At 39.1% G+C, this 25,578-nt stretch overlaps 4 protein-coding genes across 4 annotated transcripts; 3 read left to right on the top strand and 1 right to left on the bottom strand.

Annotated features, from left to right (window-relative positions):
• Positions 1-684: 684 nt before the first annotated feature.
• On the bottom strand, positions 685-5,190 carry LOC148404479 (uncharacterized). Its single transcript, XM_088391729.1, has 7 exons — positions 4,919-5,190; positions 4,079-4,143; positions 3,939-3,994; positions 3,595-3,641; positions 3,357-3,525; positions 1,408-2,925; positions 685-1,304 (listed from the first exon to the last, which is right to left on the bottom strand). Exons 1-7 carry the CDS (start codon positions 5,024-5,026, stop codon positions 1,252-1,254), a joined length of 2,016 nt encoding a protein of 671 aa, XP_088247855.1. The 5' UTR covers positions 5,027-5,190; the 3' UTR covers positions 685-1,251.
• Positions 5,191-9,953: 4,763 nt separating this feature from the next.
• On the top strand, positions 9,954-12,440 carry LOC148404478 (arylsulfatase I-like). The gene is made up of 2 exons (XM_088377679.1): positions 9,954-10,424; positions 11,031-12,440. The coding sequence occupies exons 1-2, from the start codon at positions 10,111-10,113 to the stop codon at positions 12,427-12,429; spliced, it is 1,713 nt and encodes a 570-aa protein (XP_088233805.1). The 5' UTR covers positions 9,954-10,110; the 3' UTR covers positions 12,430-12,440.
• A 3,633-nt stretch (positions 12,441-16,073) lies between these two features.
• On the top strand, positions 16,074-20,407 carry LOC148404477 (uncharacterized). The gene is made up of 4 exons (XM_088385217.1): positions 16,074-16,185; positions 16,259-16,603; positions 17,927-18,037; positions 18,115-20,407. The coding sequence occupies exons 1-4, from the start codon at positions 16,137-16,139 to the stop codon at positions 18,204-18,206; spliced, it is 597 nt and encodes a 198-aa protein (XP_088241343.1). The 5' UTR covers positions 16,074-16,136; the 3' UTR covers positions 18,207-20,407.
• On the top strand, positions 19,281-25,493 carry LOC148404476 (uncharacterized). The gene is made up of 6 exons (XM_088385204.1): positions 19,281-19,415; positions 21,566-21,640; positions 22,172-22,483; positions 23,093-23,347; positions 23,427-23,642; positions 23,728-25,493. The coding sequence occupies exons 2-6, from the start codon at positions 21,592-21,594 to the stop codon at positions 23,769-23,771; spliced, it is 876 nt and encodes a 291-aa protein (XP_088241330.1). The 5' UTR covers positions 19,281-19,415; positions 21,566-21,591; the 3' UTR covers positions 23,772-25,493.
• Positions 25,494-25,578: the final 85 nt, after the last annotated feature.

Here is a 25,578-nt window from a genome sequence, read left to right as displayed (position 1 = left end):
ATTAAGGCAGACAATTCTTTAAATAATTAATTATTTAGTCAATGAACAGATTAATCAGATTTTAAAGAATGTTTAAAATTCCACCCTTTTATTAAAGCAGCAGATTACCTAAAATACAGTAAGTGGATATACATGATCAGTTGATTTGGTTCATAACAGGTTGCAAAACTGGTAAAAAAATTATCATGGTTTTCCAAAGTAAAAGCAAATATTTTATTTTGATTCAACACAGAGATAATCTGTTTGCTTTCACGGAAGACAATAGAAATCGGATATTTACTATTGAAAAGGTGAAATTTCTAGGATTTGGAGAATTTTAAATTAACGATTAATTGCTTATCAAAATTACCTATCAATTAATTGGCCAATCAATTAGTTGTTGACTATTTGTTGCTACATTAATTGGGATAGGGCAGTGTTTAGCAACTCGAGTCAAGAGCGCTGGTGTCAAACATATGCCAGGGAAAGCAAATTATGATACTTCATGTTTCTTGCTAAATTATGAAAAATTGCAAGCACTCTGTTACCAATTCCGCATACAAAGTAAATATTTAGAACGGTTTCTCTTTACCTTTGATTTCCAAACCAGTTAATTTGTTGTGCATACTGCTTGTCAGAGCTGCTGATCATACGTACATTTAAGTTCTCAGGGATTTCGAACACAGCCAAACGCACCACCCAATGTTTAGTCAGAAATTATAAAAATCTGTTTAATTTGATATAAAAGCACATTGTATAACATGTTGTGAAACAAAACAACACCCAAGTAGGTTATGCAGTGTTAATATGCTTATTAAAATAAAGTTTAACAATGTAAAAATAAAATGTTCTCATCTGTCTTCATGATTGCTGTATAGGATGGTCAAACATGTTTTGACTTTTTTAAGAACGTTCCATGCCTTAAAATCTTTCCATCTGACCCTTGACTTGAGTTTGAAGAGCAACAGGACATCTCTTTCAGGAATTTGTAACAAACAAAAATGAGAGCTATAGCACACAGATGAGATGACCTTATAAAAATGGCTCAAATGATATTAAAAAAACAAAAACTGAATATTGTTCTTTTTACAATAATAAAAGACTCATCCTCCAGTTTGTCAGAAAATGAAGCAAAGAATTTTCTTTTGCTGAAAATGGTACAAAGAAAAACAATAAAATATTTTCCCAATCCAATGACTTGACTCATGACAAGATGGCTGAATGGAGCATCGATGGCATTATGATGCCCCCTAGTGATAGTCAAAACTGTGTTCATGCACTGGTGGGCGTTGGTGGCAATTCAACCGAATCCACTTTGCTTTTCCCTGCAGAAAGAAAGCGACAAAACATGAAATACCGAGCTTGCTTTCTTGTAAAGGCTTCTTCACACGGCACTTAGCAATTGTAAGTTTATTACGTTTGACTTACTTTTCTTTTTTGTTGATGAAGGACTTGGTGTCTCCAGAGGGAATAGAGGTACTGTGTCAACTGAGCCAAGTTTGATTTTCCTTTTCTTTTTAACGTCTGTATTTGGCTCGGCTCCCTCTTCAACTATAACGCTGGTGTTTTTATCTTCAACAATTTGCTCCTCATCAGTATTAGCTTTGTCTTTCTTCCTCTTCCCTTTTGTTTCGCTACTGACCTGCTGAGGAGTTCCCTCTGCAGGATGACTAGCTCTCTTTTTGTCCTTTGCTTTCTTCCCTCCCACATCTGTACTGGGAGTGAACATGCAACTTGGAGTCTCCGGGATCCTCCTTGCTTCTTTGTTGTCGTCTATCTTGTCTGCATTTTCCTGTTGAGACATTTCCTCGCCACCTTTCACACTGTCAACAGTATTAACAGGCTCGGAGAGTCTCTCTTGATCGCAATCTTTCATTTCCTTTTTCTTCTTGGATTTCTTGTCTTTTCCATGGGTCTCAGAAATGGTTTGATTGTCAGCAGCTTCCTTCTTTTTCTTGGCTTTCTTTTCTTTTTTATTCACTTGTTCAGCATTCCCGCTTGTGTCCATTGCAGCCTGCTCATCTTGGGATTTGGTACTGCAGTTTGTTATATTCTCCACAGGTTTTTCGACATATTCGGCTGTTTCAGTTTCTTGGTCCTCGCTGACATTTTCTTTTGTGTTTGCTCCGACATCACTTTCAGATCTTTGCTTTTTTTCCTTTTTATGTTGGAGTGTTGGCGTCTCAGCCTTTTCCTTCTTTTCTCTCCGTTTGGAAGATGATGTTGCCGTTCGACCATCATCTGAAGGTAGCAGATGTGTGCCATTCAAGGTGACTAAGGGTGGCTTCGACGCAGTCTCAGTTCCTGAAGAGGTCTTTTTAGAGGGACTTGACTTGGCGTGTTCCACTGTCACCGCTTTCCCCAAGATGTCACTCTTTATTTCTGCAGTTTGTTTCAAAAGCAGGTCAGTTTTAGGCTTGGCCTGAGTTTGTCTGGCTCTCCTTTTTACAGGTTTGGGTGTCGTTGAGTCCAAAGCATTGAGGGTATCCATCTTGGCTACGTCAGGCAATGCAGTCTCAGTTCCCAAAGAAGTCTTTTTAGAGGGACTTGACTTAGCGTGTTCCACTGTCACCGCTTTCCCCAAGATGCCATTCTTTATTTCTGCTGTCTGTTTCAAAAGCAGGTCAGTTTTAGGCTTGGCCCGTGTTTGTCTGGCTCCTCTTTTTACAGGTTTGGGTGTCGTTGAGTCCAAAACATTGAGGGGATCCATCTTGGCTACGTCGGGCAATGCAATCTCAGTTCCCAAAGAAGTCTTTTTAGAGGGACTTGACTTGGCGTGTTCCACTGTCACCGCTTTCCCCAAGATGTCACTCTTTATTTCTGCTGTCTGTTTCAAAAGCAGGTCAGTTTTAGGTTTGGCCCGTGTTTGTCTGGCTCCTCTTTTTACAGGTTTGGGTATCGTTGAGTCCAAAGCATTGAGGGTATTCATCTTGGCTACGTCGAGCTCTGTGGACATAGAAAGTATATCTTCACAAAGACAAAGTCAACAGACTTTCATTCACCCCCACCACCCCTTCTCCATAATTACCCAGCAGTCATTTTGACATACTTAAGCTGTAAATAGTAACGGTGACTACTGAAAGTCAGTAATGATATAAATTAGGGACCCATCTCAATTTGATTTTAGAGGCATCTTGTAGTGGTGCAATTTCTCATTCAATTCTTTTTTGATGTGCAAGTGTAACCACTGTGTATATGGTCAGTAAGCATAATTCTTTCATGGTTAAATGTGCATCACAGGGTAACCTTGAGCATTTTTGACTGTATTTGATTGGCAGAAACCTAAAAGAATGAACGGGTCTCATTACACATCCAAAAATGTTGTCTCTTATACGCCACACAGTACCAGTAAGCACACTCATACATAGCGCACGTACCTGTCATTTGTAACAGCATATTTTTCCATTTGTCAACATCCAAACTGCTGTCAGAGTCAGAATCACCAGCAGCAGAAGCCACAGCATTTTGGTCTTTCTTCAACATCTTTGCTGGTGTGACAGTTTCAGACAATTTCGCATCTTTTTCCTCCTTTTTTGGTATAGCCAACTGTAAATACAAATCCGCATCACTCAAGTATGTCAGTTTGTCAAGATGCTGGCCTTTTTCAAAACTCACCTTCCGTTTTTGTACTTTCTTTGCAGGTATGTCCTTCTTGGGGGCAGCTGGGTTTTCAGGAAACAAGGATAAAGAATTTAATAATACAACACATAAATCAATTCGCATCTAAATCATTATGCTTTTTTTTTTTTTTTTTTTAAAGAATACCGGTGCTAAAAATAAATGGTACTGAGCAGTTTTTGACGCAGAAATATTGAAGTATGGTACTGGTACCGGTATACCATGCAACACTAATAATATATAGCAGTGGTCACCAAGTCCCGTCCTTGAGGGTACGAGCATCATTGCAAAAAATACTTTGACTTACATCCCTGTTTAGTGTAAATGTCACTTAATCATACCTTTGATTTGGGTTGATCCTCCCTTTTTAGAATTGGAGTACTTGTTCTTTGAGTGCCTGAAAGTAATTGAAACACTTAACATTCACAAACGCATTTGCAAAGAAAATGAACATTGTGCTTGTTTTTCACCATATACTCACTTTAACCAGAAATCGTAGATTTCCCCTAATGATGAAGATATACTTGCAGGACCTACCACCAATTCCTGTAATAAAGTCACAAATGCTTTTTGATTCCTATTTTTGGAAATGTTCAAGTACAAAGGAGCTTCTTTTTGCTCTTAAAGATAAAGTAGTGACCTCCATGAATATCCACAAAACTGTGCACATCAATATATAAACCAGGATGTCACTTTTCGGGAGATTATACATCCGTTTTCGTACCGCTTGTCCCACAGGGGTCGCCAGCGTGCTGGAGCCTATGCCAGCAGTCATCATGCAGTAGGCGGGGGACACCTGAACTGGCTGCCAGCCAATCGGAAGGCACACAGGGACAACCATCCGCACTCACACCTACTCTTGTATCTGTACTTTGAATATTTATTTTGTTTGAATATCCTCGTGAGGATGAGCGGACTGGACTGATTATACTTCCAACACTTTGTGTCGTCCTTCCGTGCCCTCCATTATTTTAAGACCCCAAGATCACATCGAAGACCTCCACCGAGGTCGAGTGAAAAGCTAACCAAAAGTAACCTATTTTGACAACATAAGCAGGAGTAAGTACAGTTGTCTCTTTTCAAACTGTAGGGAATAATAGTATGGCATTAGCTATAATGCATACTTACTGTATGTAACAATAAAGTCGTCTGAAGAATAGTCAAGCCACGTGAAGACACCTTAAAAATTTAGTATCGATGTATTGCAAACATTAAAAGCGGTCGCTAGCCCAACTCACGTGACCACTGCACATTTTCCACACAGAGACACAGACAAACAACTTTCTTTTGCCATGCATTTTATTTGAGTGTTGGTATGTACCTGTGGGCTGTGTCTCAGGAGGTCCTCCGCAGCAGAGCGGAAGCCATTGTCTTTCAAATGCCGAAAAATGAGCACGATCAACTCGTGCTGAAACGCGTTCGCAGACATGTTCAACTCGCAACGGACAACCGTAAACACGTATGCAAAAGTGCTTTTTATGGCATAGTCATTCAACTTGGACAGTAACAACAAGTTAGAAGTCGCGGTTAACTCCGACCATCACGTGTATTCAGAATCAACTTTGAACCCAGGAAGCAGTTGCAGTTTGTTCTTTCCGCCTGACTCTTCATATCAAGCGCACTGTTGCCCTCCACTGGTCAGATAAGTAACACACAGAAGAAACCAAACCAATGGTTTGTTGATGAATTTAGGGGAGGAATTACAGCTTCAAGTCAAAATATAAATATAAAATATTCCGATTCAGTTTCTGGTGGCACATATTTCAGCCCATATAAGTGTCATCTCTATAGCTGTGGTAATATTATAATGAGTAATAATGATGTAATGAGTTGATATATCAGTGGAAAGGGATGCTCATTCTCTTTTTAGTTGATCAGAACCTCATTCCTGAAATATGGAATACGGTGACGGGTAGTACGGAGTCACACTGGTTAGCACTTCTGCTTCACAGGGTTTGATTCTGGCTCCGACCTTCCTATGCGGATTTTGCATGTTCTCCCTGTGCCTGTGTGTTTTTTTCAGGGTAGTACAGTTTCCTCCCACATCCCAAAACCATGCATGGTAGGCTGACAAACTGTTCAGTGTGTACCCTGCCTCAAAGACTGCTGGGATAGGCTCCAACACGCCCGTGACCCCTGTAAGGATAGAGCGGGGTCAGTAAATGGCAGGATGGATAGTTAGTTCACTGTGACTTATTTTGCACTGCCCGGTCACAAATTGTGCTGTGTTGTTTATCGTCGTACAAAATAACCTATTGCTTGTATTTGATTAAAAAAAAAAACATACATGGGAAGTAAAATCATTCAAATTAAACACTTATTAAATTCCAACTGCAATATTGAGAAAATTGAAGTCGCATTTAGCCTTTTTTTAAAAAAATCAGTTGACACTAGTCAGAATTGGAATCACTGTTCTATTTGCACCCAGTCCGCAGTTGGATTCCATCTATTTTGCTGTGTGAAAAAAGGCTGGAGAAGGTGTGGTTAGTATGGGTTCATAAAGGTTCTTTCCATTCTGGAAGGCCAAAACCATTAACAACAAAAATAACAATTAAAATTCATACTGGGAGGTATTGGTGAAAAAAATGTGAAACTAGGTTCCAACACACTTGTTTTAAGCGGACATTTGAAATAAAACCAAATCTTTCTGGAGGTGTTTTGGCCTGAGCACATAGCGATGAGAAGCCCCCAATTGTAAAACTCCCAGTTTTCAGAAAGAGTTGGTTGGGCAAAACAAACAAAAGGAGAGCATATGACTCTGTGTTTTTGCTACTACAAACATTAAGAGGAGGAACGTTTTTGGACAACCTTAGTGGTCTGTGAAAAATTCCCTTGTGCACATAAAAAAAAAAAAAAAATCAACCATTACCCTTGAACGACATACAGGAAATGTGAGTGGTCACCCTTGTAAATAGGACTCTGTTCTCTTTTCAGGCAACATATCTACTTTCCGTTCCAAACATGGCACATTCACAAGCAAAGCCTATGTCCTGATGTGTGATTTCCAGACATATTTAATGTAACACATTACTGAGGGGTATTTTTTTTTCATATATATTTTGCCACGCTTGCGCCAAATATTAGCAGCACAGTTCCACACCTCTACAAACCAAAATAGTATTTAAAGGTAATTTGAAAGGGATATAATATCTAATCTGCTATAGGTAATTTAAAGGGATATAATATTTAAAAGAAAATCTTGTGTATAAATAGCTGAATTTCTGGAATGAAAGTTCATCGATCAAGTCAATGAGTATACTGAAAAAAAAATCCATAGCAATGGTTGAGATGTTTCCCAAGGTGACACTGATAAACAGTTGTGGAGGAGGTTTTGGTGTTCCAGTCCAGCTGCAGCTCTACTGATCCAAGTCAAACATACAATATGGTTGATGTCTACAATTAGGTCTTTCTGGTTGAGACCTGGCAAAGTACATGTACAAATTGTGTTTTAAAAACTGAACTTTTGCAAAGGGCACACTGCATATCTATCTATTTTAGGAAGGTCAAAGGAAAACATACACTAAGCGATGAGATTGATGATTGGTTTGAACATTGCACTTTATGAATATTTCACCTCTGTCACTGCATTGCAGCATGTCTGCCATCTCACCAGTACGGCTCTGATACCACTGTACGTCCATCCAAAGGAAAAATGTTGCTGTGATGGCTTTATTAGTGTTTTTCTGCTGTGACCTAACAATAATGTTGAGAAAGAATAAACTAACAAAAATTAAATCTTGAGTACACTCTTTAAACAGATGCATCTTTATATGGAATTGAAGGCTGACAAATTGATTTTTTTTTATTTTTATTTGGGTTCAACATTTTGGACTGGAGCACAGGAAAAGCGAAAACGCCCATTCAGTCCTCAGATTAGAAAATTGGGGTAAGAGGTTGAGTAATAAGTGCAGGTTTACTGGCAGGGCAGTTCTGATTAGAATGGAGCCTGTGTTGGTGGTGAAAGGGAGCAGCCATATTCAGTAACAGTGCCTCTTCCTTCAGCCAAAAGCAAACATCAGCTGCAAGCCTGCAACCCCCTGCGTTTGCTTGCCCCTCAGCTCATCGATGTGTCACAGAAACCTGGTTGGAGTGGGCTTGAAAATGGTACAGGCTAGGGAATGTCCATCTGATAGTAGGAAGAGGAAAAGTGAAAAAAAAAATACTTATGAAGGACTATTTTAAGAAAACTGCGAATGGTTGTTAGTCAATGTGATTTCCTGGCGACCATTCCAGGGTGCACCCCATTTCCCGCTCAAATATGAAAAAACATTCCCAGAGAATTTGCGAATCCGCAGGTGCTGAACTGTGATTGTGTAGTGATCATAATTTTTATGCAAGAGTGTTCTTTGCGCTTGGAAGAAATTACAGTAGGCTATCTTGAAATTTTGTTCTCTGGTTCAGACAGGTTCTTTTTGGGTTAAGAAACATGGATCTTTAATACATGCATTTAAAAAATAGGAAATCACCAGTCAAAGGTGACTTACTGTAAGTAGTATCAATATTTGGAAATTCAGATTGTGTGAATGAGTAAATAGGGGTTTCTTTTTCTGTTTGTTTGTGTGTGTGTGGTGGTTCTGTTACACTGAATCATTGGTGCCCATTGATGTGTACTCATTTTTTTGCCACACAGGAATCCTAATCACTGCTATTTGTTCTTGGTTGTCTGTGGGGTTTTGCCAAATATGGCACTTTGTAAGTCTCTACCTATCAAAGCTTCTGCACCTAAACATCCACGAGGTCGTAAAAACTTCAGGTGTACTTCAATATGCTTTAAACTCTCACTCTTGTTGGCACTGTGACTGGACCAGGGATGCCTCCACTCCTCAGCAAACACCCACAGTTGGATTTTCTTGCCCTTTACGGGAGGCTCATTAGCGGCCCAGCAGTCTTCATACCCACAAGTCTTTCTGCTGCCAACATCAACATTAACATTTGGTATGTGTTGCCCTCAGATGTTTTGCATAGCCCTTTGCGGATCTTTATTTAACCTCAGCTTCACAAGGATTTTCAGTGTTGGCATTTACACTACAGGCTTCAAGACCTTAGAGAAATCACGGTTAAGAAGGCCTATGTCCAAATGCATGGCCCTCCACTGTAATGAACAAATCCTGGCCTTTTTACACTTTCCTTCCTATCTTTCATAAATTTTGCCCCACTTGAAATGCTTTTTCTCATGCAATTTGTAACAGTAGCTTGCATTTGTCAGTATTTCCTGACAACTAATAACACGCACAACCTCATTCTATCTTCCATATCTTGATGGAAACATTTCAGTCATGCCTTGACACAAGGCAGCAAGGGGCTTCATTCACACAGAAGCTGTGTGGCACTGCATTCCCGTCAGAATCATACTGTGTTGACTTGGTGGATGATTTGTAAAGCAGGTCTTTTATGCCTGCTTGGATATGTTATCTGAGCCCAGGCAGTATGGTCTGTCTCTTTCCTCGTAGCTCTGCAGGAGTCATGAAACAGCAGCAATATTAAGGGAACATGTGTGAGTGTGGAACAGGGTCTATGATTGTGTCTGTCCAACTTTGCAGCCGCCCCAGCACTCAAGTCTCCCCCTCACAGCTCGTTTTCTGACTGAGGATCTGTCTGTCTCTGATCCCAAGTCCCAAGTCGTGTTTTTCTTTGCTTTCTAGTTATGTCAACTTGTCAAGATAGAAATGTGGGTCACTGGGATCACGTTAAATGTCGGGATGGTGTTTGTGATTCTAAGTACTTTCATATCAAATGAAATGACGTATATAGTAAGTTGTAAAGAAAATACTGTGCTAGAATCTTTTGCTCATTGTTATTCCACACTAACCTTTACGGACCTTGTCATGTTGCAATAGAGAATGACCTTCCCCAAAAAGCTCCCATATATTTGAAAGGATCAATTTCAAAACTGTTTTGATGACTAATATACAGAATTTTATTTCATCAAGCGGTTACAGATATACTACAGAGATGTTTTTTATTACAGAGATATTTCGTAAGCAGATGAATAGTGTACTTGAAAATGACATTAAAGGAATTCAATACACCATTTTATTTCTCTGAGTAACGCCTCGCCTATTACCTGATTAATTCCCTAATTAAAGAAATGTGGCCCAAATACTTGAACTTCAAAATACATTCAACCACTTACCTGTTGACAAGAATGTTGAACTCTCAAAGCTGGAATGATCTACATTCATGAGTGCCACTTGGCTTTAGTAGAAACATTACTGTGTGTGTTTAAAGGTGGTAGGAAGCTGATGTTTTTTCAGCCAAGCTGCAAGGTAGATGGGCGGTGTTAACTGGATCACTAGGGGAAGGAAAATGTTTTCCAAGGAGCTTTTGAACATTTCTGGAGTGGCGATGAACTCGGGTAAAAGTGTGGCTGAGGCTCACAAACTTTCCAATCAGATTTGGAAATTTGAGACATGAGAGTACGGTACTGTTTTTTTTTTTTTTTTTAATCAACTCCAAGATGCTTTGGTGACATCACGCTGGCAACTGGATTGTTTGGCCTTTGAGAGAATAGCAATGGCTACAATGGCCCTGACTGGTTTCTCCATGATGAGTCTTCTCAGTCTAGGATACCTGACCTGGGATTCAAATGGTCCCAATCAGGTGGAACAAGAGCCAGGTCAGACTTTTGGTGCAGGGTCTCTGGGTCCAAAGCCTCCTCACATAATCTTCATCATGACAGATGATCAGGGATTCAACGATATAGGCTATCACAGCTCTGATATAAAGACACCGGTGCTGGATAAGTTGGCAGCTGATGGGGTGAAGCTGGAGAATTATTACATCCAGCCAATATGCACGCCATCCCGAAGCCAATTCATCACTGGAAGGTACAGTAGGTCTCTCATATGGTCTCCTTCGCAAAACTCTTACAGTTTGAGTAAGCTGTCGCTAGCAAAAAAATGTTATGGAAGTAGTTGAGTTTAACAGTGAGTGTACCATTTGTTGTTAGAGGACCCAATCTTAAAAACAACATAATCTACAATTGCTAAATAACCATTAAAGTAGTAAACTTGCAATTTGAGTACTTTCCCAACGGTATTTTCAAGTGCATATACATGAGAATACTTTGGTTCATTATGTATTTTTTTTACCTCTACGGGAAAATTAAGAAAATGCATGTAAAAGAATAATAAATGAAATATTAAGAAAAACATTTGTCTGTTTTCCCGTAACCTAGATTTAGCAGATGCCTTCAGGAAATTATTCCTTTTAATTGGCAATTTGGCTCCAAAACAATGAAACAATACTGGCGAGACGCTTCTGTAATCAGGCTGTAGTCAGTGATATATAGACTAACCATTTTAACAAAAGCGTACGAAGAGTGAGTGAGATGGCAATTTGCGGATAGGGTACATATGTAGAAGAAATTGAAGACCTTTTGAAAAATTGGAACACACTTGTTCGCCTGATATTGTTCCGTGATTGTTCTGCAGGTATCAGATTCACACAGGCCTCCAACATTCCATCATCCGACCCCGCCAGCCAAACTGTCTTCCCTTCCAACATGTCACCCTCCCCCAGAGACTACAGGAGCTTGGGTATTCCACTCACATGGTAGGCAAGTGGCACTTGGGCTTTTACAAGAAGGAGTGCCTGCCAACACGTCGTGGCTTTGACACATACTTTGGCTCCCTGACTGGTAGTGTCAACTACTACACCTACAACTCCTGTGATGGTCCGGGCCTCTGTGGTTTTGACCTCCACGAAGGTGAGACTGTAGCGTGGGGTGAGAGGGGAAAGTACTCCACCCATTTGTACACACAGAGGGTCCGCAAAATTCTGGCAAGACATGATCCCAGCGTGCAGCCGCTCTTTATCTACCTTTCCTTTCAAGCCGTTCATACGCCCTTGCAGTCCCCGCGGGAGTACATTTATCCGTACCGAGGGTTGGGCAACGTGGCCCGCAGAAAGTATGCTGCCATGGTCTCTGTGGTGGATGAGGCAGTACGAAATATAACATACGCCCTCCGTAAGTATGGCTACTATCAAAACAGCGTCATCATTTTTTCTACGGACAATGGCGGACAACCACTGTCCGGCGGCAACAATTGGCCACTTCGGGGGCGTAAAGGCACCTACTGGGAAGGTGGAGTCCGAGGCTTGGGATTTGTCCACAGTCCTCTGTTGAGGAGAAAGAGGAGGGTGAGCAAAGCCCTGATGCACATCACTGACTGGTACCCTACACTTGTACGCCTGGCAGGGGGCAACGAGTCCCTTACAAAAGGGGTAGATGGATTTGATGTCTGGGATGCCATCAGTGAGGGGAAGGAGTCTCCCAGATTAGAGATCCTTCACAACATCGACCCTCTCTATAACCGTGCGCGCAGCGGCTCCTTACAGAAAGGATATGGGATTTGGAATACAGCCGTGCAGGCCTCAATCCGAGCTGGAGACTGGAAATTGCTGACCGGAGATCCTGGTTACGGAGACTGGACACCACTGCAGGTGCTTCCGAGCTTCCCTGTCAGCTGGTGGAACCTTGAGCGGCACACTGAACTCAAGAAATCAGTATGGCTTTTCAATATCTCTGGAGATCCCTATGAACGTTGTGACCTCTCAGAGCAGAGACCAGATGTGGTCAAAGAGTTGATGGCGAGACTGGTGTACTACAACCGTACTGCCGTCCCAGTACGGTACCCATCAGAGGACCAACGGGCTGACCCCAGCCTGAATGGTGGTGCCTGGGTTCCATGGATGGCTGATGAGGAAGAAGACAGCCGGGACACATTTTATCCAAAGAAGAATATGGACTGGAAGAAAAAGATCAAACTGTCTCATAGCAGATCATTTTTCAAGAGACTCAACACTAGGATCATGTCCAACAGGATATGACTATATAAAAGCAAGACAAACTAGAAAATGCAATTTCTGGAGAAATTGCGTGTGAAGGCGAATACTTTGAATCACTTCTTGGGGAATGATGCCGAATGATGTTGAAATGAGTTGAATTTCTTGAGAAATGTGGAAAATAGAAGTGTAATACTAAATTTTGGAGAATTTGGTTGAATTTCAAATTTGAAAGTTTGGAATTTTTGGTAAGTGGGAGGTTGTGGAATAGGTAGCCAAAAGATGAACAGTTGAAAGTTGGAACGGGTTGAAACGGTTAAATAATGTAGAAGTTAGAAAAAATCTTGAATCTCCATAGAGAATAAGTGGGAATTAAAAGAAAAAGCAATTGCGCCAAAATTTTTTGAAATTTGGAACAAAACTAAAAAAAACGGCTTCAGGAGGTTCACTTTTGGGGTTAAAATGTTGAAACGGGTTCAATCGGACAATAAATGCAAAAGTTAGCGCCTAATGTAGCTATTTAGGGCAGTTAATGTTGAAATAAGGTCACTTCCGGTTTGATTTGGGTCACTTCCGGTCTATTTGGGTCACTTCCGGTTTGATAAGAGGCACTTCCGGTCTAGCTGAGGTCACTTCCGGTTTATTTGGGGTCACTTCCGGTTTAAAAAGGTCACTTCTGGTTTAAAAAGGTCACTTCCGGTTTGATTTGGGGTCACTTCCGGTTTACTTGAGGTCACTTCCGGTTCATTTGGGGTCACTTCCGGTTTGATTTGGGTCACTTCTGGTCTATTTGGGTCACTTCCGGTTTGATTAGAGGCACTTCCGGTCTAGCTGAGGTCACTTCCGGTTTATTTGGGGTCACTTCCGGTTTAAAAAGGTCACTTCCGGTTTAAAAAGGTCACTTCCGGTTTGATTTAGGGTCACTTCCGGTTTACCTGGGGTCACTTCCGGTTCATTTGGGGTCACTTCCGGTTTGATTTGGGTCACTTCCGGTTTGATTTGGGGTCACTTCCGGTTTACCTGAGGTCACTTCCTGTTTACCTAAGGTCACTTCCGGTTCGAATTGGGGCACTTCCGGTTCATTCTAGGTTCATTGGGAGCACTTCAGGGTCAATCCAAGATGGCCGCCACACTGGAAGTGGGGGTCAAGGGTTGAATTGTGTAAGCATAGTGGAAGTGGGGGTGAAGGGGTGAATATGGTAAGGATGAAGTGACCAAAGTGAATAAAGTTGGAATGGGTTGAATCGGTTGAAAAATGTAGAATTTAGAGTGAAAAAACGAAATTTTGTAGAATTTGGTGTGAATTTCAAAATAAAATTTTGGGAAATTTTGGTAAGTGGGAAGGTGTGGAATAGGTAGGCAAAAGATGAACAGTTGAAAGTTGGAATGGGTTGAATCGGTCAAAGAATGTAGAAATTAGAGGTGAAAAACCAAATTTTGTGAAATTTTGTCGAAATTTTTAACGTGAAAACGTGAAATTTTTGAATTTGGGAATTTTGGGAATGTCGAGAATCATTCCGAATGTGGTTTGAATGTGCTGAATGAGGTGAATTTAAAAGGGGAATGACGTAAATGTGAAATGTCGAATCTGCCATTGAGAATGAATGGGGAAAAATTTGTCGTAAATTCGCGAATTTTGCGAAATCGGAAAATTTTCGGAACGAGAAAAATGGAAGCGCTCATCTCGTGAATATTTGGAATACGTCAAAAGTGGAACGGAGTGAATCGGATGAATTATGTGGAAGAAGAAGCGGGACAAAAAAGTGTGGAGAATAAAATATAATAATAATAATAATAATAATAATAATAATAATAGAGAATGGTGTAGAATAACATATGTGTGAAGGCCATCGCCTTCACACAATGAATATCACAGAGTCTGGGCTCTATTTTAGTAGATTGGCATGAATGCAGTTGGCGCAAAATGGGCCTAACTTCATTTTCATGCTGACGGTTTCCCTCGCCCCAAACTCATCCGACAATTTGGTAACAAAGTAGCTTGCGCTTGGCCTAAAAACCGCTGCATTGTTATTTTCTTGCTGAATCAATGGCCTAGTTCATTCGAGCAGACATGGTCCACCTCACTGGGTGTTCCTGCCACCCCCCAGAAAATTGTTTTACAAAAGGAAACTAGGCTTTAGACTTTCCAAAAGCTGGTCAAACTCCTGGCGCAAGTGGTGTACCGTAGGGAAGGATTACACTGCCCACGTCACATACACGGCCAACTACATCATCGGCAAGGTGAAATCTTGCAGTTACCAATGTCATGCATGGACCCCAGTGAGTCTATTTCTGTTCCTGCAATGTCAAGCACAGCATACGCACTGGGCCTTTTGAAGAATGGAAACAGTATTGTATAGAATTGTCTATTCAAACATCATTAAGATGATGCTACTTTTAGCCAAAAGGCCCATTGCCTTATTGCGTTGGCAGCATTCAATCGCTCATAATGTATTTAATGTTAATGTTTGCATTGTAGACTTATATAACGTGTTATGTGTGTTTGGGCTGTAGACTTTGTTCTGTACTGCATCTCTTTCACAGTATGGGAAGATGCTGCTACCTCAGAAATGCTGTATGTTTTACTTTCAGGTAGATTGATCAGTCTAAGGACAAAGTCACACACATTAGAAATGTCTGCAATAAATGACTTTACAATGAGCTAATTACACTTATATTTCCATGTTTCTTTTGCCAAACAAGGTTACTATGTTTGTTCCTCAATATATCAATGTACTGTATAGGTCACATTTTCTATAGTGTGACGAATCTATGGAAAAAAAAAAATGAAAAGTGAAACCACGCAATATGTTAGATCTAGAAAATTAAACCAATATGAAACATTTGATGACATAAGGCATTTATATCAAAATAATGATGAACAATCTATGTATGAATTTTAGTCAGTGTTGTGAACAAAAAGGCTAGCAGCAAATGTAATTTTACATACATATGTAAGTCTTATGAATCCAGTGGACAATAAAGCAAACTTTAAAAACGTGCTTACCATGAGATTTTTAAAATGCCTTTTATCACTCCTCTATAGCAGCTCCATTGTATGATGTTAACAGTGGTGCAAACCAATTACGCATACAATAAATAAATAAATAAATAAATAAATAAATAAATAAATAAATATCAATATATCTATCTATCTATCTATCTATCTATCTATCTATCTATCTATCTATCTATCTATCTATCTATCTATCTATCTATCTATCTATCTATACATATACACAGGGTCTGGCAAAATGATCTGACACATTTGTATGTTTAATAAAATGCAAATAAATTAAAGAAACAAAAAAGGTTTTGGTTTTTTTATTTTCGAAAAGTACGTATAATGCCGTTTTGTTTCGTTTCATGGCATTATTTGTACTTTTCGAAAATAAAAAAAACTTTTTTGTTTCTTTAATTTATATGTATTTTATTAAACCTACAAACGTGTCAGATCATTTTGCCGGACCCTGTATATGTACATATAGTTTGCTTCCTTTTGAAATTAAACCGCATTTAGCTTTACATTTAGGAGATTTTTCCCAGTTTACTATTTTATGGTTGTCAAGCTTTCTGTTGTTTTCACTGTTTATTGAAGGTGCATTAAAATCAAGTGGCAGACAGCTAGAGGTCTTCAAAGGAGAAGTAAGCCAACTTACTCAACTTCCTTCCTTCTTGACTTACCCATTTCCTGTAAAATCACTCATGATTCGAAGTCTTTCTGCACCAATCTTTCTATAGAAAACAGTAATATGGGACAGGTTTTCATTCTTCTTGTTCTCTTTGGTGGAACGGCTGACGGTAATGTTTGCATCAGGAGTAATGCATCAATAACAATGAAGTGTAAATTTTAATGTTTTGCGCCGACTTGCAGCTTTTCTTCCTCCAGGTGAATCTAAATGTAACGGCACCTTGGAAAGCTCTCATTGCTCCGTCACTCTTGGAGGGTCGGTGTACATCCAATTGATGCTCAACGTGAGGGGCCATCAGCTGCGATGTAAGAAACTGCTTACCAGCGGATCCATTCCTGTGTTTACCATTAAAAAGGAAAAGCCGTGGATACAGGAAGCTTTCAGGAATAGAACAGAGTTTTTCATGGACAATGGAACTTTAAAGATTTCCAACGTTGAGAGGAATGACTCGGGTCAATACATTGTGGAAGTTTTTGATTTGAATGGGCGCATTGTCAAAACCATCACATTGGAACTGGATGTTCAGGGTAAGAATGAAGTCAAATACGAAAAACAATCAATTTTTGTCAACTAAGCAAAAAGATTTTTTAAAAAAATGGTTTCATTTTACACAGAATACTTCTTATTTAGAATGTTCTATATAAAATTCAACTGAAATTATAGGTATAACAATGCAATAAACTCCTTGCACGGAAAAAACAATACAAATGCGGCCAGTAGAAGAACACAATATGTTCTGTAACACCTCTTGATTTCTAAGTTTACCAATTTTTCAAATGAAATGATCGACAGTCAATTAATTTCCAAATCAGAGAATGTTGAGAATAATTGTCAATTTTGCACAAGTGAAGCCCTTTGAGACTTATCTATGATTTAGGGCTATATAAGTAAACTTGACTAGTGCCTAGTAATCACATGGATAGGGACAGAGTCCTCCCATGATTGATGACAATTTGAGCACCCCCCAAAATAGTTTTAAAATTGCCTAAAGATGCATCAAATGAAAGCGGCTCGGTGGAGCACTGGGTAACGCGTCCGCCTCACAGTTAGGAGGGTGCGGGTTCGATTCCACCTCCGGCCCTCCCTGTGTGGAGTTTGCATGTTCTCCCGCGTGGGTTTTCTCCTGGTACTCCGGTTTCCTCCCACATCCCCAAAACATTCTTGGTAGGCCGATTGAGCACTCCAGATTGTCCCTAGGTGTGAGTGCGAGTGCGGATGGTTGTTTGTCTCTGTGTGCCCTGCGATTGGCTGACAACCGGTTCAGGGTGTCCCCCGCCTACTGCCCGTTGATGGCTGGGATAGGCTCCAGCACGCCCGCGACGCCCGTAGGGACTAAGCGGTTCAGAAAATGGATGGATGGATGCATCAAATAAAATTTCACATCCACTTCAACGCATTTTCTTGGCACCAAGATGCCATAAGATCGTCTCGAACCAATACTGTTCAAAGCACAAAAACAGAAAACAGGGGAATTTTACTCCAAATGTAAAGGATAGGATAAAAAAATGTGAATAGGCAAATTCCTAAATGGCAAATTCCGAATCTGTAGGGGCCCAACTTTTTGTTATGTCGTGGCTCAACTTCCATCCAAACAAATTGTTGGAGAAGGGAAATTCTCACTGAATATAAGTGTCATATTTGCTGTAATGATGTCAAATGTATTGTATAACCTCCAAGAATTTAAATGATAATCATGTGTGACATAGTTTTTGCTGTTTTGTTGGTATCACTTTTTGAAGCACTTCATTTGGCAGATTCCACTTAATTGTTTGTCCATTATATCAATTTGGAGTTTTATATGATTTGTAAAATTGTATTTTACAGTTACATTTCTTATGTCTTTGTTTCAGAAAACCTTTTATCAATCGTGATTCCAGTTTGTTCTGCACTGGCTGCTGTGCTTGTAATTGTAGTTTTGTCTTGTTGCTTGTACAAGAAAAGAAGGAGAAACAGGAAGTCAGGTATGACTCGCTCACAGACAATTTGTAGAAATTAGTTATTGTGACAATATATTAATGATTTTCTGGTTTATTTCAAGGTCATGGTAAATCCAAGAAAAAAAAGGCTGCAGTGGAATTCTGGAAAATGAGTGATCATGCGCAAGACAATTTTCAACACGGATTAAATTAAAACAGCAAATATGACTCTGAGTGCAATAATGTTTTCTGAGCTGTAGTAAATTCAAGTGCTTATAAAAAAATCAAGCTTACCGTAATTTCCGGTGTATAAGCTGCGACTTTTTTCCAAAATTTTGAACCCTGCGGCTTATAGTCAGGTGCGGCTTACATACGATTTTTTTTCGTGATTTTTGTGATGACTTGATCACTTTTACTCTTAACACTATTATATACAGTAAAAGCTACAAAACAAACTGACAAATAACTCGTTTTCAAATCAGACGAGTAAAAACTGGTCAAATATTTAAAAAAAAAGATATTATTAAAAGTGAAGACAATTTGCAATTCTAGTAATGACACACGGATTTGATGCACAATTTGTCTTCGTGGGCCACATAGAATGATGTGGCGGGCCGTATCTGGACCCCGGGCCTTGGGTTTGACACCTGTGCTCTAAACACTTTCTCTTACTCTGCCATGTGACTCAGAGATTACACAAGGCAGTGGCGCTGTTTGGACCATCTGCATTGTATTAAAACCCAATCAATCAGCATTTTAATTCAATTCTTCTGACATTTTGCTCACCAAAAACAAGTTGTAATGAATGTGAACTTTTAATGCATTTTATTCAGAAGGTTACTTTGAACCCTGAGGCTTAAATGAATGCGGCATACTTATGGATTTTTACGGCCCCCGGCCTACAGGGGGCGCTCTAGCAGGAAGCAAGAGCGAGACAGGGGAAGAAGAGATAATGCGCCGAAGAAGACGTGCTAGTTTGTTTACAACATTTCGCGCATCACGCAGGACGCGATCAAGACGGACATTACTGAAAGGAAGCCTTTATACACAAACCGTCATCATGGGGGACAAATGAAATGCATATGATGCCGCTTTTAAGCTAAAGGCAGTCGATGTTGATGACATTGCGTTGCGGCAGCCTTTTCTTTATTTCGTGGACCCTCATCATGGAAAATGCTAGAAGAAATGGATAAAAACGACGACGAAAGAGATACTGAAAAAGTGTGTGGCGAAGGATATCTAACGCTATTCCAATCGGAAATTGAGGAGGAAGACTTTGACGGTTTCAGTGCACAGGAGGAAGATGAAGACGATGAAGCTCTTTTTTTTAGTTTTACTTTAACCAGCCCTGTTAGTGCTGTGCTACCGTGTTGCTGCGGTATTACTGCCACGCCACAGGCAGTGTTTGGAAAGAAATGTTAAGGTATGTTATTGAAACTTTAAAAAAGCTTTCTGTGTCCAGTATTTCTTCGTTAATAACTCGCGCGCACACTTCCGTGTTGCTGCGATACTACTGCTGCGTCACAGGCAATGTTTAGAAAGACATGGTAAAGCATGTTATTCAAACTTCTAAAAGGCTTTCTGTGTACTGTCTTTCTTTGTAAAAAACTCGTGTGCACGTGCGGCTTATAGTCCGGTGCGGCTTATGTAAGAAAAAAAACTAAAATATCCCCGAATTTTAGCTGGTACGGCTTATAAACCGGTGCGGTTTATACACCGGAAATTACGGTACTTGAATTGAGTAGTTTGCTTATATTTTAGAGTACAGTACTGTTTATCAACAGCTACAGCTGAACCTCGATGTTATGCGGACTTCCGGGCCCAGAATTTGGGAATTGCGTTAACCTTGAAAGCTTGTCATTTCGAAGGTCATGGAAGTGTGATAAAACCAGAGCCATGCATACAAGTGTATCGGGAAAGATACACATGTTTGCATTTGGGGAACAACATCATTGTTCTGGAGGAAAATTAACACAATATAATTGTTCAAAAGTATTATATTACCAATTGGAGAGACGATCATGTAGGGATGTTCTATCCTGTTCGCAAAAGCAGTCATAAAGATCAAACATAAAGATCACTGTCTCTGTGGTTGCACAATGGAGTGCTGTTTCGACTTTTTCTTGGCAAACGCCTGTAAATTAATCACGGAAATTAAATTACGATTGGTAAGGTTTACGTGCTAGTCATTTAGCTTCGTATGGGTCTTTGGGTTCCATGACCAAACCGCATTAGACAGAACGTCACATAGAACCGAAGCGTGTAAAATTGAGGTTCAGCTACATATTTTAGGTTGTGTATAGTAACTCTTCAGAATTAAGTTATGTGCAGTATTTTTATGCTAAATACAAAATAGTTGGTCTTTTTGATCCATGAAATAAAAGACTTAACTGCTGACCAATTGCAACGCTTAAATTGTGTAACCTGTGACTTTTTTAAGGAGAGCAATGAACTAAAACTGAAATACGATATATTCCACTATAAATAATGTATTTTTAAAGACAGATTATGACAATGCTCTATGATTTTTTTTCTAATTTTTTTGTAGTTTACAAAATGCAGCTAAGCCTTGACTTTATGTGGATTTTGGGAATCACGTTAACCCTGAAAGGGCGTTATTTAGAAAGAGTTGGAAGAGGAAAAGATCTCGGAGCCATGCATACAAGTGTATCGGGAAATTGCAGTGGGGAAATACTTACTAAGATACACGTGTTTTCATTTGGGGAATAAAATCATTGTTCTGGGTGAAGATTAATACGATATGTTCACCATGTTGTTTTTGTTGTGTTGTTACCCTGCCTCTTTACTACTGGTGGGTTTGTTGGATTGTGCTAATGTACCTTTACGATCTTGCTGCGGGAGACCCGGTTCTCAATTCCCATCCCAACCCGCAATATAAATACAGCAGGCTTGTTATTATTAAGAGAAATCCAAAGAAAACTCCAGAGCATTGCTTACTTGCCACGATGCCTGTGTCAGTGTTTGTTCATTTGCTTAGCTTTTCACATTCAGACAGGTCAGCATTGAAAATGAGAATCAGTTCTCAATTGCCCTGCCTTGATAAATGCGTCCATTTACAGTACTGTATTTGTTTCTGCACTGTCTTGCCAGCTGAGGGAGCCACAGTCTAAATGTGAATGGGAAGGAAAGTGCGTTTCCAGCAGTAGTCTAAAGTGAACAGTGGATTGAATTGATTGGGATAAATACATTAGTCATCATTTTTGTATTGTTAATTTATGTGTATATCATTTCATATCAAAACAGATCAACCAACCAAGTTCACATTAAAAAAATACTTAATTAGAGGTCATGACCAAAATGGGTAAAATAGAAAGGAAAGAGAAAAAAAGCGAAAACCTGGTCTGTATATGGCTGCTCTATGTAACATTTCGGTGTAAAGCGGCTCTTTAAACGTTACTTGATGTCGTTTTCTCCTTTTGAGCTGGAGGGATTTCCATCAGAAGGCCTTAAGTCGTAATGTTGATAAAACAAGAAGTACAACTTCCCTTTCCTCTCTGCCATGAAAAGAACAAATGCAAAAACTGCTCGATACTCTTTCTCACATCCCTTCAGAGGCATCTGAGTGCGTTGTCAAAGATATGAAAGCTACAGCTGGACTCCTGGTGTGGCTATTTGCACTTTCTCAAGGTGAGGCATTTCACTCTTAACGAAAATATCTGCAGCAATAATGAAATGATGTTTTTACCTTTAAGCTTGTTCGCCTCATTTCCATTTCTCTGCAAAAATCTGCAATCTTTTTGGAACAGTAGAAATTCAGTTGAAGAAAATGTCTTTATAAATAAATCAGCAATTAATTTTAACTGAAAGTAAAATCGATATCAATAAAATGATTCATATATTATGATACACTTAAAGCTCAGATGCACACGTAAAATGTTCCAGTTACAGCCAACTTATTTGTTCTGGCTGGAATTATTGTTTGTAAGATCTCTTCCCAAAACACTATAAATCAATTTATATTATTTTCACAACAATTAAGAAAACAAAAATAGTTAACTAGACCTTCGAATTCTACAAACATTAATGTTGTCCTCTTCAAACATTTGTTTTACCAACTCATTAAAAAAACAGAGTAGCAAAATGAATTGTCAATCACTTTGAAGTTTGCCTTTTTAAAAACCTTTTTATGTGATAACTTGTTTAATTATTCTTTTGTAGGTATGGATACGCCCTGTGATGGCAGAAGAGAAAGAGCTCTGTGTTACGGACCACTGGGTGGTGAAATAGTCCTCAGTTTGGTGGACAAAGCCACAACTACTTATAACTGGGTGAACGGAATAGCCACCTTACTTAAAGTCAGACCGAACCAGATTCAGATTATATTACCTGAAAAAATTAGCTTCACCCAAAACAATGGGAGGCTGAAGATAAAAAACCTAATGAGAAATGATAGTGGAAACTATACTCTTTCTATCCTTAACGCATCGGGAGCGGAAATTCAGATTCGGACACTGCAATTAGTCATTGAAGGTGAATAACAATTTTTGTATTTTTTAATTTAATTTGTACACGTGCAAACACTGGTATAGTGTAAATACCACTATAAAAATTACACCCTTAAGTGAATTCAGTCTTTTAGGATAGAGGTTTATCAGACAATATTGGATTTCTAGTCTTGGCAAAAATGCTCTAAATATGTCAGATTGTAGTAACAACACGTGTGTAGATCATTATGCAAATGTTTGTGTGGACTCTGCCTGCACCCTTCTAAAACAGGAACTTTCTTTCTTTTCTTAACGACAATGTTTGCTTGATGCAACTTTTCTGGAAGACATTTCTTTCCAAACAAATTTTAGTCTTTTGTTTGGACTGTTTGGTAGTCTCTCATGCCAACTGTTGCGATATAAAAATAAATAGATATGTTTAACCATTTTTGTCTATGCCTAAAGTCAGCTGGGAGACACTCCAGCTTCCAATGACTCAACAGAGTAAGCGGTCCAAAGAACTGATGGTCGAAAATTATGTACACTTTAATCCCGGGCTTGTCTCCCATTAAGATCACCTCCAATTTATATGACAATGGGAACCAGTGAGCCGCTTTATGCCAGTATTGACATTTACATTTGTATGTTGTCTCAGATCCTGTAATCTCTGTCCATCTGGTCTCAAAGTGTCAATTCCAAGGAAAGCAACCGGTGACTTGCTTGCCTCAGGGAGGGGATAATCTTCAATACAGCTGGAGCCTAAACAAAAAACCACTGCAAGACTCGGATCTTCTCTCAGGAGATGTTCAAGCAAACAACATCACCCTGAAACAATCCATATCAGGACAGTTAGTCTGCTCTGTCAAAAACAATGTCAGTGAAATCCAAAAAGAAGTCTTTGTGTCTTGTGGTGAGAATGAACACATTCATATAGTGACGCTAAATACAGTTTGGTGGTTGTTGATGTTTTTGTTTTTGTTTACTTATAGTGTTCATTAACTGCACTTCCAATGGGACTCTCATATCTGAGTGGTTGCCTGAAATCAATGAAACTCTCTGTGACACCTTCATCGATGGATCCAAGAGCAACCAAAGCAACAATTATTTGCTCATAATAAGGGGCGTTCTCTCAGCTTTGTTCATCCTCCTAATGTTCGGCTTGGCGGTTGTCTACAAGCAGAAGAAAAAGCAAAGCAGTATTGAAGGTACGCATTTTGCCAATTTGTAGTTTGAACACAATTCTTTTACTCAAGTTTTCATTTAGTCTCAATTTTCTGCCTTTGATCAAAGATGAAGAGGAACTGACGTACGCTAATGTCAGCATCAATCGTTAGCCAAGGAGGGCAAACAAAGAGATAGAAGACGTGATGGTGGAGTATGGCCAAGTGAGGTTCTCGGAGCGACCTCGTCGAACTGTAGTGGTGAATAATGATCCAAGTACTTATGCCCAAGTCTGAAGGGACAGGTGATTTTTCTTTTTGTGTTGTTGTTTTACAATAACTCAAGAGTACATGGCTGAGGTGTTCGTTACAACACCAAAAGGCCTACAAAATATTTAATGAGAATTTTTATAAAGTTTGGAATATGGATTGTAAGATATGACATTCTTGTTCAAAGTGAATATTAATTTCTACAGTGGATATATTCTAGCTGGGATTTGTTCCAGGATGTGTCCTAACCAGAAAGGGTTTCTTTCCTGTCATCAAACTCCCAGATCTCCCAGGCTTTTTTTCCACGACATCTTTTGTTAGCGCTAAACTGCTCTAATCAACAGTATTTCCTTATTATAAGTCTCGGCACAATGATTAAATTTCTACGAAAAAGCAACTTGCAGTGAACATTGTGGAAAATGATGAGGGAAATTTTCAAGTATGTGACCAAGTCCTATCTGCTTTTGGTCATGGGTGTGGTCAAACCTTTGCTCTCTATGGCATGATAGGCATGACTTCTTTAACCGTGTTACACCCTTTGCAACATGACCCATTTTCTATGTAGAGATAAGGTCTTATACAACGTGTATAACAACATGTAACAAATAATACAAATCTTCTTTCTTTTTTTAAATAACTCTGACAAAAACACCCTTCATTGACTTCAACTTTTTGACTATGATTGATGTGGTTTGGTTGTTTGGGGTCAAAGTTCGACAATCTTGGTCAACCGTTTAGCTGATTCACAGGCCCATCAAACATGTTTATGTCCTCAAACACCCACCTGAGATTATTTTTAACTGAACGCTCTCCTTAAAACGCAGTTGAACTTTTGACGGACATAATCTACTAAGACTGACAATCGTTCTAGCCTCATTTAAAGTAGTTCAATCTTCCTGAATGACACAGATTTCTTTCCACAAAGTTTTAATTAAATGGAGTTTTTATATATTATTTTTCTCTGACAATAGACATCTTTGTTAGTAAAAACAGGAACTCCCATGCTTAGTAGCATGCCTTAAATACTTCAATAATTTCTAGAGTAAAAAAGTAAAATAACAAAAAGTCCTTGGCATTTTGGCTCCGAAGCACCAAAGTAACCCAGTTTTAAATTACTAATAATTGTAATCCTATGTATTGATCATAAAATGGATTAAATGCAAACGTATTGAACTTAAAAGTTAAATACAACTGAACTATTCTTAACGCGTGCTATTCTGAATTGAAATAAAAAAGAAAGCCTCTGTAACATGACATGCAAAATTTGAACATTTTACTCGGTGATTATTTTATGTAGCACTTGAGGAAACTCGAAGATCACAAGTATCGCACTTTGTGATTCACTGGGAATTACATTATGCAACATGCATCAATAGCTCTAAAGAATTCAAAACAAATAATTGCAATAATCTTGTATACTGCTCAGCCAAACATATATATATATATATTTTTTTTAAATTTTTTTTTATTAAAAATGACTGAAACACGTTGACTCTTTTCACTAGACAGTCCAACAGCAAAATGCCTCATTGGTCTTTTGAAACCTTTCCTTCTGTTTTTTGAACCAAAAGTTGAGAAGACGTCCGAAAGGAGCCTGCAGCAGACTTACTTTTACAGTACTTAATACAACAAGCAAACAAAAATAAAAAAACAAAAACAAACAAAGAAGCAAAAAAGTCTGTGATTTCTCTTTTTTTAACTTTAAATCATG

Source organism: Syngnathus floridae, chromosome 1, assembly GCF_059516105.1.
Source record: "Syngnathus floridae isolate MCC-2025c chromosome 1, RoL_Sflo_1.0, whole genome shotgun sequence".
Classification (NCBI taxonomy): Eukaryota; Metazoa; Chordata; class Actinopteri; order Syngnathiformes; family Syngnathidae; genus Syngnathus; species Syngnathus floridae.
Note: the sequence above shows the minus strand (reverse complement) of the source record. Positions and strands in the feature narration are given on the sequence as shown.

Coding starts and splice junctions, on each gene's coding strand:
- LOC148404478 (XM_088377679.1), top strand. CDS start 10,111: ATGGCTACAATGGCCCTGACTGGTTTCTCCATGATGAGTCTTCTCAGT. Junction 10,425..11,030: donor AGCCAATTCATCACTGGAAG/GTACAGTAGGTC, acceptor ATTGTTCTGCAG/GTATCAGATTCACACAGGCC.
- LOC148404479 (XM_088391729.1), bottom strand. CDS start 5,026: ATGTCTGCGAACGCGTTTCAGCACGAGTTGATCGTGCTCATTTTTCGG. Junction 3,995..4,078: donor ATCTACGATTTCTGGTTAAA/GTGAGTATATGG, acceptor AATTACTTTCAG/GCACTCAAAGAACAAGTACT. Junction 3,642..3,938: donor AGGATCAACCCAAATCAAAG/GTATGATTAAGT, acceptor CTGAAAACCCAG/CTGCCCCCAAGAAGGACATA.
- LOC148404476 (XM_088385204.1), top strand. CDS start 21,592: ATGAAAGCTACAGCTGGACTCCTGGTGTGGCTATTTGCACTTTCTCAA. Junction 21,641..22,171: donor GCTATTTGCACTTTCTCAAG/GTGAGGCATTTC, acceptor ATTCTTTTGTAG/GTATGGATACGCCCTGTGAT. Junction 22,484..23,092: donor ACTGCAATTAGTCATTGAAG/GTGAATAACAAT, acceptor ATGTTGTCTCAG/ATCCTGTAATCTCTGTCCAT.
- LOC148404477 (XM_088385217.1), top strand. CDS start 16,137: ATGGGACAGGTTTTCATTCTTCTTGTTCTCTTTGGTGGAACGGCTGAC. Junction 16,604..17,926: donor ATTGGAACTGGATGTTCAGG/GTAAGAATGAAG, acceptor TCTTTGTTTCAG/AAAACCTTTTATCAATCGTG. Junction 18,038..18,114: donor AAGGAGAAACAGGAAGTCAG/GTATGACTCGCT, acceptor GTTTATTTCAAG/GTCATGGTAAATCCAAGAAA.